This window comes from Mesocricetus auratus, unplaced genomic scaffold (assembly GCF_017639785.1).
Source record: "Mesocricetus auratus isolate SY011 unplaced genomic scaffold, BCM_Maur_2.0 Super-Scaffold_100007, whole genome shotgun sequence".
Lineage (NCBI taxonomy): Eukaryota > Metazoa > Chordata > Mammalia > Rodentia > Cricetidae > Mesocricetus > Mesocricetus auratus.
The window spans coordinates 55,644,248-55,656,773 of record NW_024429191.1 but is presented as its reverse complement, the minus strand read 5'-3'; the positions used below and the strand labels follow the sequence as shown (position 1 = coordinate 55,656,773).

General features: G+C 37.5%; 1 protein-coding gene across 1 annotated transcript in view; it reads left to right on the top strand.

The window, feature by feature from the left end:
- Positions 1-1,906: 1,906 nt before the first annotated feature.
- Positions 1,907-12,526, top strand: part of Efcab5 (EF-hand calcium binding domain 5) — a 115,907-nt gene continuing 105,287 nt past the window's right edge. Inside the window, exons 1-3 of the mRNA XM_040749171.1 lie at positions 1,907-1,984; positions 2,533-2,595; positions 3,576-3,660. Of these exons, the coding sequence (XP_040605105.1) occupies positions 1,943-1,984; positions 2,533-2,595; positions 3,576-3,660 (190 nt within the window). The 5' untranslated portion in view covers positions 1,907-1,942. The remainder of the gene's footprint in view (positions 1,985-2,532; positions 2,596-3,575; positions 3,661-12,526) is intronic.

The window sequence follows — 12,526 nt, the reverse complement described above, 5'->3', positions numbered from 1 at the left end:
AGTCTGTGCTCAATGTTGCTGGCAGAATTAACTTTTAAAACAATAGTTTATGAATTTATAGACTATTTTAAAAGCACATAATAAAGTCCAAACCCCTCAATTTATCATAATCCTCTACATTTTGGCTTTAAATACTATTGTTTAATGATTTATTTATGTGTATAAATGTTTTGCCTACAAATATATATGTACACCATGTTCATGGCTTGGTGCCAAAAGAGTGAGAAGAGTCAGATCCCCTGGAACTGAGTTACAGATGGTTTTGAAAGCACCATATGGATGCTAGGAACTGAATTCCAGTGTCTGCAAAGGCAACCGGAGCTCTTAATTGCTGAGCCATCTCTTAGCCCATGACCACAGATACTTTTTAAGCCTCATCTTTTCTTTTGAATTTATGTTTCTTCTGCTACAAATATCCTTACCTTTCCATTGTACACTTTTTTTGCTAGTCCTTTAATATCAATCCTAATAATCTTTTTCTTTGTCCCAAGAAGAATAACTACTTATTCCTTTTTGTTCCTTTATGTGTTTTGCATACCTCCGCACTTACACTTTGCAGATTGAATGGGCTGTTTCCTCCTCACTAAACTGGAAGCTCACTCATTTCAAACCCCAGGAAATGCTTGTAGAACAGAAGGTTCTCAATGAAGGTGGTTGAGTTGAATTTTTCTGAGTACATCCAAACAAAATAGATCTTCACAAGAAATAAAAGAAACTTCTTACCAGTTTTCAGGAGATGGGCAACTACAAGTGAGCAATATGTAGTTTGGACTTAACACAGAATTCTGTTTCCTTTTATTTATGAGTCATTTTAAAAGGCTCTGAGGCAGCTTTTTAATGTTGTTATCTATTCTCTCCAGTGGAACTTGTGTTATTTTGATGAAAAGAAAACGAATACTTCAGAGTGTCACATACATACTATATGAGTACCTAGAGTGTCATATACATACTATACGAGTACCTAGATTGTAACTTCCCTGGAAGCAGAGACCACATGCACATAACTTCTTCACTTTAAGACAAGCTCTCACTAGGTAGCCTCTGCTAGCCTTGCATTGGTGATCCTCCTGTTTCAGCCTCTTTAGTCCAGAGAGTGCAAAGGTCACCCTGTCCACCACCACACCCAGCAATAATTCACCCTTTGCACAGCGCCTCACCCATATGTAATCAATCTATGACATGATATGTGACACAACAATGATTTTATAATTTGTTGCTGAGATTGCAGTCATTTCCAGTGAAGTGGAAATCTGAAAATCATTTTAATTCCTATGAGTAAATGAGCCAGATAATTCATATTCTGCATAGAACTTTCCCCTCACCAACAGTTTTAAAAGCTTTTTAGGGAGTTTATTATATTTTTATCCAGCTTTCTCATGTTAATTAGTTAGATATCAAAGGTATTCTTTGCCTTACCTTAATTACTATTTCAAACATTAATGAAGAAGTTGGGCATGATGCAGCATGCCTCTAATCCCAGCACTTGGGAGGCTGAGGCAGAAGGATCAGGAGTTAGAGGCCTGCCTGTACTACCTTGCTTAAAAAAAAGGAAGGAAGGAAGGAAGGAAGGAAGGAAGGAAGGAAGGAAGGAAGGAAATAAAGGTGACAGTATTTTAAAAGTCAATTGACTATTATTATTTCAGGCTTAGAGATGGTAGCGGTGATGACTGTTACGTGGCCTTGTCTCCCTGAGCACTAGTGAAACAGTGCCCTGGCTTCAGTCAGTAACAGTAATAACAGTTCTGCGACTTGGAAAGTTCAGCAGTTGAGAATTTATGACCATTCAGTAGAATGCTGGGGTGTGGTGGGGGCTGGAGATGATGGAGATTTTGGTCTTTCAGATTATTTGTGTTGCTTGTTAACATTTCTTTCTTTCTTTAGGTCATTAATATCGTGTTGGTATTACTTCTCAGTATCCTTTGGTGGTTATTTTAGTGGTCAAATGAGTGAGTCAACGTCTCAAGATCAGTCCAAGCCTGAGCAGGTTCTTGGCTTATGTTTGTTTTTACCCATTTACGAGAGGATTTGAAATTCTACAGCCTTCAGAAAACTGAGATGCAGTATCTTACTGCATCACTTACTATCTCTTCTTATTTAAAATATTCTATGGCAAGCTTTGATGAAATGTGGGGTTTGGAAAAATGGGGGTCAAAAAACAGTTGGGTCACAGTGACCTGCTTCTAGTTGATTGGCACTCCTTAACTGTAATGTGTCTCTTGGATTTTGTTGTTGTTTTGTTTCATTTGAGACAAAGTCTTACTGTGTAACCCATCCTGGTTTTGAACTCATCCTACTGTCTCAGTCTTCCAAGTGCTAGGATTATAGGCTTATACCACCATACCTGGCTAGCGTGTCATTATAACTGTTTGAATTTTTAAATACAACTACTTTCTATCATTTTATTGGGAATTAAATTCACTCATTATGTGACATTTAAAAAAAATAAGGCATTTGGTATATCAGAACATATAGTATTAACTGGGTTCCCAGACCTTTCTTGTTAGCATTTTACTGATGCTATTCCCATTTCAGGACAATGGAAAAGAAGACAAGGAACAGCAGCAGGATGAAAAGGACGAAAAGGAGTCTGTGGAGGTAGAGCTACCCTGAAACATCAGACAGCAATGTGACAGAGTAGGCTCGAACCCGTGTAGGCAGAGCTACCCTGAAACATCAGACAGCAATGTGACAGAGCAGGCTGGCTGCCTCAGCTTCCTTATGAAGAAGGAAAGAGAAGTGTGCATGTTCAAAGTGAAACAGCAAGAGCAAAGGGGCAGACGCATGCTGATTATTAAGCTGATTCTTTACAGGAAACTCCCAGAGGCAGGAAAACTATCTGGGAAGAGCTGTTTGTTATAAATTACAATAAGTAGCTGCTGTTCTTTCACATTTCAGACAACTACTCTCAGTATAGGAGCCACCAGCTTTTAGAGTGACTTCATTATCATGCTAAAAATGTAATCTCCATATTAATCACTTAGCTAGCTTTGTTTTTAAAACGCAAGGTTACATGACAACGTTTTTTTTAAAGGAGGCAACTGAAATTAATTACATGAATTCCCATTAAGTTGACTAATACAACTTTTGTTTAAGTCCTATTATTATATACACCAGCAAAAGTATTAAAAACTACAATGCCATCATTATTCATAAAGTTAATCTTTAATTTGGTTTAACTCAGATAAAGTGTTCTTTCTACCACAAACATGGAAGATGATTCTAGCACTTTTGGGAAGGTGGCATTTTTAAAGGTCAAATATAACTATGAGATGATCTCAAATTATGTTTATAGAAATACTACAAATTCAAGGATCAGTGTACAACTAGAATGGTATCTCAAGTATATCATTTCATTGGCAATAAGGAGATAATGTTTAGTCAGTACTTTTGAAAATGTGAATACAGAAAACAGACATGCAGTTTACCTTTAACATCCAATGTTAAATCCTAGAAAAAGTAAGTAGGAATGTTTAGTGGCTCTAAACAGTAATTAACTCTCCCTTAACTGAAAGCTGAAACAGTGTTAAGGAAAAGCAATTCATTTTGAAATTGGTGTTTCTTTTCTCCTTTCAAAGACGTCACCAAATCCACTAAGTGTTGCTGTATCAGAGGCCAGCAGTCAGGTGATGGAGGATACAAAGGATGAGATGAAACCCCAAGGTACAGAAGTAGCCTTTCTCCTGACACAACAGAATCGTAGAGTACAAGAACGCATTTTGTATTTAAAAACAATGTTTGACCCTGAAAAGATCTTCTAGATGTAATTTAGGCAATATGGATTTCCTCACCCTCTACAAATACCTTTGAGGCAACATCATGACTATTCATTCTGTGCTAACTAATTAAAGGGAAATTTTAACTAAAAGACCTAAAGAGATTTCTAGCAGGCAATCTATTTAGTGTAAAAATGAAATGAGAAATTCTGCAATCTGGCTTGCTTATTGGTTTTGATCCTGTTTATGTTTAGTCATGCATTTATTCTGTGTAACCCAAAGCCACCCCAGCCCCCTTCTCTACCACAATTTTGAGTGATTATGCAGACTGAAAGATCACAGGATCAAAAGGCAACCAAGTATACAAGACATTTCTCTCTTCCATTACAGCCATTTCTAATTCCACATATTTAGTGAAATTCTCTATCAACAGAAATATTTTACAATATTTAAAATTTAGAAATTTCACTATAAATTCCCCCAGTTCCATTTTCAAGTATTTGGTGTTCACTGTATGTTTGACGAGTCTAAGCTGAATTGAAATAATAATTATAAAAGCAGTTTTAGCTATAAAATTGTGTGGATACCAGTTATAACTTCCAAATGCTTTTCTGAATAATTTTCCCTTTTGATGAATTAGGAGACATTATTTATTAGTTGTTCTTATCAATATACATTATAATGCATGTACTTTAAGAATTAAATCTTTCCACTCTTTAGTTTGTCTTTATTTTATATTTATTTATGTTTATGTCTCTGTGTGTATGTGCACATGTAAGTAGGTACCAAGAAGTTGTTAGATCCCCTGTAGCTGGAGGTACAGGTGGTTGTAAGCATCCCAATATAGGTGGTGGGAACTGAACTCTGCTCCTCTGCAGGAGCAGCAAGTTTTAGTAGCCACTGAGCATTCTCTCCAGTCCCAGACTCTTTTTGTCATGTCTTGCAATGCGATTTTTATTTAATAATAAATATTGGGAGCAACATTGTCCATCCATGCATTGCAATTTCATTCAAACTAAACTCTTTTAAGTTATATGGAGACAGATTTTTCATTTGGGTCGACAGCTCACAAAAAATGACATGGAGATTTATCATTAATTATGTAAACTTGGCCTTAGCTTAGGCCTGTCCCACTAGCTTATAACTTAAATTAACCCATTTATTTTAATCACCTGGCTCTGCCCTCTCCTCCTACATGTCTTCTTCCTCTTCATCCAGCTGGCAAATCTGCCTTTCTTCTTACCCAAGACCTCTCTGCCCCCACAAGTCCTGCCTAACCTCTTCCTGCCTAACTATTAACCATTCAGCAGTTTATTAAACCAATCACAGTGACACGTCTTCACATAGTATAAAGGAATGTTCTGCAGTATTCCCTTCTTGTCTAAATAAAAAGGAAAGGTTTTAACTCTATCATAATAAAACTAAACAATAGAAACAATCATCATGTAAGAATTACATTCACAATGTCCAGTCCATTTGTATTTAGCATATTGGGAGAAAATACTCTATTAACAATCTTGATGAATTAAAATTTTATACCTAAACCATTGTCTATCATAACTTGTATTACCATATTAAAGCTATGTTTTTTAAACCTCAAAATATTTTCTTATATTTTTGGTTGTGAGCCTTGCCTTTAAAGGCTGAGCCACCTCTCCAGCCCTCAAAACATTTTCTTAGATAAATAATTTAAGCTTTTATGTCTCTCAATCTTAGACATTTTGTATCTCTTTTTTGAGTTTCATTTTTTAATTTGGTAACAAGGAAAACTGTAAAACTGTAACTATCTCATCTTCAACTTCATCAGAGACCTGAGAAAGATAAAATATTATGTGAGTAAACAGGAATTGCAGAGCAAACAACTTCCAAAACTATAGAAATTACAGAAGTAGCTGGCTGCCTGGATAATCACCCAAGTTTCCTTTGCAATGTTCGGGCATCCATCTTCAGCTTAGGATATCTGACAGACTTTTCTGTAAAGCAGGAATTCTGAAGGACTGTCCTATCCTGTCTTGGGAAAGTTAGGCAGTTGCTCTCTTTTGTGTCTTGTTTGTCCAGTTTGGACAACATACTGTCAGCAGTTGAGCCAAGGGAAGTTTTTAAGCCCAAATGTCTAGCTTTTGCCACAAAGAAATCAAACTCCATATGGAGATTCCTTGATGCCCATTATCCTTTTTTTGAATTAGATTCATGCTGCCAGGAGCAGACATGTCTCATTGTCATAAAAAGCCTTATTTTATTAAAACATTTTAAATGTGATATTCTGTAGGTCTTTGAAGTGTTTGGAAATCACCTATCTATCTAAAATATATCTCTGTATGACCTTGACAATATACCTAACATGACTAAGTTTGATTGCTATAGATGACTATTAACCTGCATTTATTTATTGTCCTAAATAGCTTTCAAGAACTAACACTTTACATTACTTATTAAATGAGGTACATAGGTGCAATACCTTAAACAAGAATAGAACTGTATATACAGTATAACAAAAATAACCATAAATTTATATCAATATACAAAAATATATACCAATGTAAAATATTTGAGACTAGTGGTTGTTCAAAAGTAGACTCAACAATCCACCCTTTTATCCCATCATTTCTGTACTATATCCCTCCTCTTTCCCTTCAGAAAGAAACCCTCAGTCTAATCTCCTTTGTTCAGTTTTTTTCTCTGACCATTAACAACTAGTAACCAACCCCCTCTCAAATGATGACAAACATCCACAATCCACCAAATGACCGAAAACCACTTGCATCACCTCTTGGGAATATGGGTATTGTGTTCTCTAAACTGCTTCCTCTTGTCTGGGGGCAACAACATCTTTAGGGAACCCTAAGAAAAATGGGATAATGGTCAATTCCTGGGAAAACTAGCCATAACATTTGTTGTCCAGTCTCTGTGTAATGGGAAAATGCAAGGCTTATCCGTAGTTCTAGCTAAAATAATCTGTGAGGATGGACCATCTCAGTTAGCAGCCTTGAAGCTGTTCTGAATGTGAACTCTGAGGAAACTGCAACAGAGGTGTTCTGAGAGACTGGATCACGTGGGCCACCCATATTCATTGGTGTCTGGTCCTCTTGCTCTGAAAACACACAAACTGTCAAAGGCAACATACATATCTTAAATAACACAACTATGGGCTACACATTGTACACAAGCCAGCCACAGATGATTTTTTTGTTTTATATTTGAGCAGGTTAAATATATGTCACCTGTCTTATAGTTTTTCTAGGTTTATTTCTTTATTTGTGTAGCCAGGATTTTCATAGGGTCTTCCCCAGTCCAAACTGATCTTCATCAATCTTGGATGACTCCACAACCTTTGTTTCCTGTGGAAACAAAAGCATAGCCTCTTCTCCAAAGGAATATATTTTCTGACTTTAGTTTTAAAGGTAAGGCATCTAAGCTGGTTTGATGCAGCAGTCCCTCTTACAATATCATGTCTCTTAGCAGCTGTCATTAGCTCATCATAAAAAAAAATTCAAAGTCAACAAGACACCATATAGGATCCAGACTCCCTGTGTATTTTCCATCTTTACATGGCTCATCCTTTTTATATTATTTTATTCTCCCTTTAAAGACTTTATTTTACTACTTATAAATTATTTTTATAACGGTCTGTACCTATTTTCTTTTTTAAATATACTGTAACCTGTTTAGAGGTTTGTTTGTTTTTTACCAATCTGGATCTGTCTTTACTGAGCACCTGCAGTGTTCTCTGATAGTGTGAGAAAAATGTTAAGCTGTTATGTCAGCTCCATGAGACTCAGCTTAGTGCATGGTGCTGACACATGGCGCTGGTAGCTATGCCTCTGCATGCCGGTCCATCTGAGAGCTATAGAACTAGAAAGTCACATCTAGACTAGAAAGTCCAGAACTTTTCTTAGCTTTCTCGGGCCCTATTTTGGATATTCAAGCCCTCACATTGGACACCATATGTAGATGGATTTTTCTTTTGGGCTGATAGATCACAAAAAAAAAAAAAACCCGACAGGGAGACCTACAATTATGAAAGCAAGGCCTTAGGTCTTAGCTTAGACTTGTCCCACTAGCTTTTTTTTTTTTTTTTTTGGTTTTTCGAGACAGGGTTTCTCTGTATTGTTTTGGAGGTTGTCGGACCATCCCAGCCTTGAACTCACAGAGATCCGCCTGCCTCTGCCTCCCGAGTGCTGGGATTAAAGGCGTGTGCCACCACCGCCCGGCTCCCACTAGCTCTTTTAACTAAAGTAACCCATATTTTTTTAATGTATGTGCTGTTATGTGGCTCATGGCTTTTACCCTTCTTTCTATGTGTCCTGCTTCCTCTGTGTCTGTCTGGCGACTCAGCCTTTCTTCTTTCCTGAGCTCTCTCTGTCCTTAGAAGTCCTGATTAACCTCTTCTTGCCTAACTATTGGCCATTCAGCTCTTTATTAAATCAATCACAGTGACATATCTTTACACTGTTGTATTTTGAAATTAACTTACTAGCTAGCAGGTTTTCATAAGGCTTTTTCACAGATCCTTAGTTTTGGTTAATTTACCTATTGATACCTCTTCTTCCCTCTTCCTGTGACCACACCCTCACTTAATCCTTTAATTCTCAGTATTCTCCCCTCTTCTTTTTTAATTCAATTTTTACTTAGCATAATTTTTATAAAATATATTTTGATCTTGCTTTCCCTTCCACAGATCCTTCCCACTCACCCAATTTCATTTTCTTTTCTGTCTCTTTCAAAGAAAACAAGAAACAAAAACAAAACAAGAAACATATTTAAAAAATACAAAATTAAAATCAAGATAAACAAAAGACCAATAAGACAAAAAATGCAAACAAAAAGTCCACCAAAATACCATCAAGTTCATGTTGTGTTGACCAATTACTGCTGGGCATAGGGCTTTCACTGGAGTGTGGTTGATATTCCCAGTAACGTTGGTAGAATAAACTCTTGAAAGTTGTCCTCTGACCTCCCCATGTGTACCATCCACAGATATTAAATAAATAAATCAATAATTAAGTTGGGAACTGTAAAAACTGACTTTCCCTTTGCCTGTGGGTATCAGTTTCAGATAGTTTCTTGGTTGGGGTGGGATGCTCTGTCTACTTCCCCCTCAGTGTTGCAAACTTATTTGACTTGAACCTCACAGGTCTTGTGCATGTTGCCACTGTCTCTGTGGGTTCATATATACATCAGTCCTGTTACAACTGGTGAATACTGTAATACTGTTTCCTTGGAGTCGATGACTCTCAGACCCCTGCTTTTCTCAGTGGTATTTTTACATTTACAACTTTTTATTTATTTGTTTAATGTGTGTGGATGGTGCACATGGGGCAGTCAGAGGACAACTTTCAAGAGTTCCTCTTTCCTCTCACCATGTGGGTCGCAGTGGCAGGATTCAGGCTGTAAGTGCCTTTACTCACTGATCCATCTCACCATTCCTCCCCACCCTCCCGTCCCCTACCCCCCCCACCCCCGCCTTTTTAAAAACTAACTTTTAAAATCTCTCTTCCTGGCAAGTCTTTACCTGTCCTCCTTCACCTGACCATACTCCTTCATTGCCCAATTTCAACTTTCTCATCATTTCTTCTATCAGCAATGCCCCAAAAGAACACTTTGTATTTTTCTTGATTGCTTGAGCCAGCTTTATAAATTAACTATTCACTTAAAACATGCCAGACAGGAATGTGATCAAGGAACTTGATTATAAATTCAAATGAGGTGTTTAGTTTATGGACAATTTGTACCTGCATGACTTCATATATGTATTCTGCCAAGGAATTTATTGCCTCCCACCCCCTCCCCACCAAAAAAAAGTATAAGTTGAGTCTTTGTCGACTTTCCTGTTCTGGAACTTTCGATTTCTTTTCTATGTGAAGGGAAGTGTGTTCCATTTGTTGCTCTGTTCCTCTCAGTATGTATGTGCTGAAAACATCATGTTTGTTCTGTGTGATATCAAATGGGATACGGTGCTCTTGTTTATTCAATAATCAATCATATTAAACCTCATATTCAGAATCACTCTTAACATAAATATGTATATATAACATGACATATATATGTATATATGTAAAATAAGTGTGAAGAGTAGCTGTTATTGCAATTTCAACATGTCAAAGGAAGTGTCACGGCCCTTGTTATATACTTGTAAAAATGTTGCCAAGCACCAAAATGCACTTAAACTTTTGTCTGTGCATAAATACTGTGGTTGAATGTTCCCTGTCAATTCTTTATAGCAGCTACTTTCGTTTTCGGGCTGTGAAATTAGTTTTCATCTTTAGAAATTTCTGAACAAACAAACAAAACCTATAGTTTGCCCAGCTCTGTTCATATTACGCAAGCTCAAAGATACGCAAAGCTCTGCAGGAAGCGCCGATTTCCTGTGTCAACTGAATTTCAGTTCCAGTGATGTTTGGTGGTGCTTTCCCCTCTGTTTTAAGCAGTTACATTATATTGAGAAATACTGATAATAAAGTCAAGGCAACTGAGTTTCGACAGAACCTGTGTTTGAAAAATAGCATATAGCTTGTTGAACAACTGCCAGGCCAGTTTGCCAGGTCAGTTTCAGTAGCTTAACCAGTAACCGGCCCCAAGGGTGTTAAGTTAGCAAGAGTCTGTTAAGGCTTGGGATAATGGAAATTGTTTAATTCCTGTTATATACTTACCTTGACTCTATGTGAAGTATGCCCAGCAATGGACCATGTGCTAAGTGCAGGAAATGACAAATGTCATGTTTAAAGTCTAGAACTTTCAATGAACAAGGGATTCCTCTATTTGCCTTCCTATTGAGTTGAAAGTAATCAATGCACAATAATATATGAGCAGAACTTAATGCTAATAAACTCATCTAACAACTTGACCTTCATGCTGTCATTTTGGTAACTTTTCTCTACATTTCCTCTTTTTCTTCTAGTTTTGCATTTTTGCACCCATTTCCTTTCCTATATCTCTCTTGATCACCACCCCCTCCTGCCCCCCACTTCCCCCTTTCTCTAAGTTCTCCTCTTCCTTCCCTGATATTTCCTTTTACTGGGCAGGGCACTAGTGATATCATGAATTTTTTGTTTGTTTTTTTGTTTGTTTGTTTTTTGTTTTGTTTTGAGACAAGATCTCACCACTTAGCCCTGGTTAGCCTGGAATACACAGAAATCTGCCTGCTGGTGCCTCCCAAATGGAGTGCTGGGATTAAGTACATGTGGTACCACACGCAGAAAAATTTTCTTTTTTACCTTAAACAAGTTAATACACATGAATGACTTTTGCAAATTATGAAGAATGTTATAAGTATAGTGTATTAACAGACAAGATACCAATATACTTCACTTAAAAATAATGAAAATATAAAATGGCTTTTTAAAAAGTTGACTAATGGCTAGATGAAGGTTTGCACATTGAGGACAGAGCCTGAAAGGGTCCTAATTGGAAAACTGATCCTGAAAACAACTCCAGTGCTTCAGAGCTACATCCAGTTAAGCCTCTAAACTTACTTGCCCTTGGGCCACTTCCACAGCTTGTGATGCTTGAATTCCAAAGTCACCCAGTGAAAAGACAGCTTCAGATAGAATCCTGATTTATTGACCTTCCTATGGCCTGCCTCCCTTTCTTTCCTTGATTTTTATGGCTCTGAAAGAGAGGTGTTTAACTAGAGTCCTAACCAAGCACACATCTCCTGCATTCTGTGGATCAGTAGGGACAATTCAAGCACTGGGATTATTGCTTAGCAACCCAGAATGGCTTACCATGCTTGGGGAGCACTAGCAGGCTGCAATGAATAGAGAGAACACCCTAGTTTATGTGTGGGTTTATTAAGGAGCCATTGTAGATCGGTAAGTATTAAGTAGTTTTATTTCTATAGCACTACCCTTAAATCAAGCAAGGGCTTATGTTCTTTGGTTTGTGCCAGACAGATTAAGGGAAAAGCAAATACATAAAAGCCTACAGACCTAAAAGAATTGCTCTTTCATTTTACTTTTTCTAAAAAAAGGAAAAATAAAAAGATTATATGCTAATAAGGATTGTGGCCATTTTAGTTTTGTTTTCTGTGACTATGTTAAGAATACCCTGACAAAGGAAACTTGAGAGGGAGAGAGTTCAGTGACTCACTCTTCCAAGTTACAGTCTGCAGAAAAGTCAAGGCTGCAGGGACTTGAAAGAGCTGACCATATCACATCCACAGGGAAGAGCAGAGAGCAATGAAATGAATGCATGAGTTCCAGTGCTCAGACAGCTTTTCCACTCTTCCAGTCTTGGATCCCAGTCAAGGAATGACCCACCCACAGTGGCCAGGTCTTCCCACCTCAGTTAAGCAGTCAGGACAGCCCCCACTTGCATGCCCGGGGGTTGAAGTAGTTCTCAATCAACACTGACCATCACGGTGACAAAACACCATGGAGACATACCCTACCCTCTCCCCCTACCAAGTGACCACTTTATTTGCAAATCCAACTGTGATAGAGCCATATGCTACCCCTCCTTGGCTTCCTTTGATTGGGATAAGTGATTTGGCTACAGAAGAAATAAAAACCTGAAGAAGGTTCATAAATACCATTACCATTGGACCCAGGACACTTGATAGATGGGCTTTCAAGGGTTTTCTTACAGGCTATTTGATTTTTCCCTTGGGAAAAAGGATAAAATTTATTTTCCTGAGTATTGATTTTTCTGCAGTTTTTCTAAAGCAGAAAAGCCTTTTTCCAATGGAATCTTACAGTACTCTCCAATTATGTGAAATAAATTGAAGCATAGCTGCTCTGACCACAAAGAAACGAGTCCTGTGGGTTCGAAAGCTCCTTTTAGGATCTTGAGCAATACATCTCAAAAGCCATGCT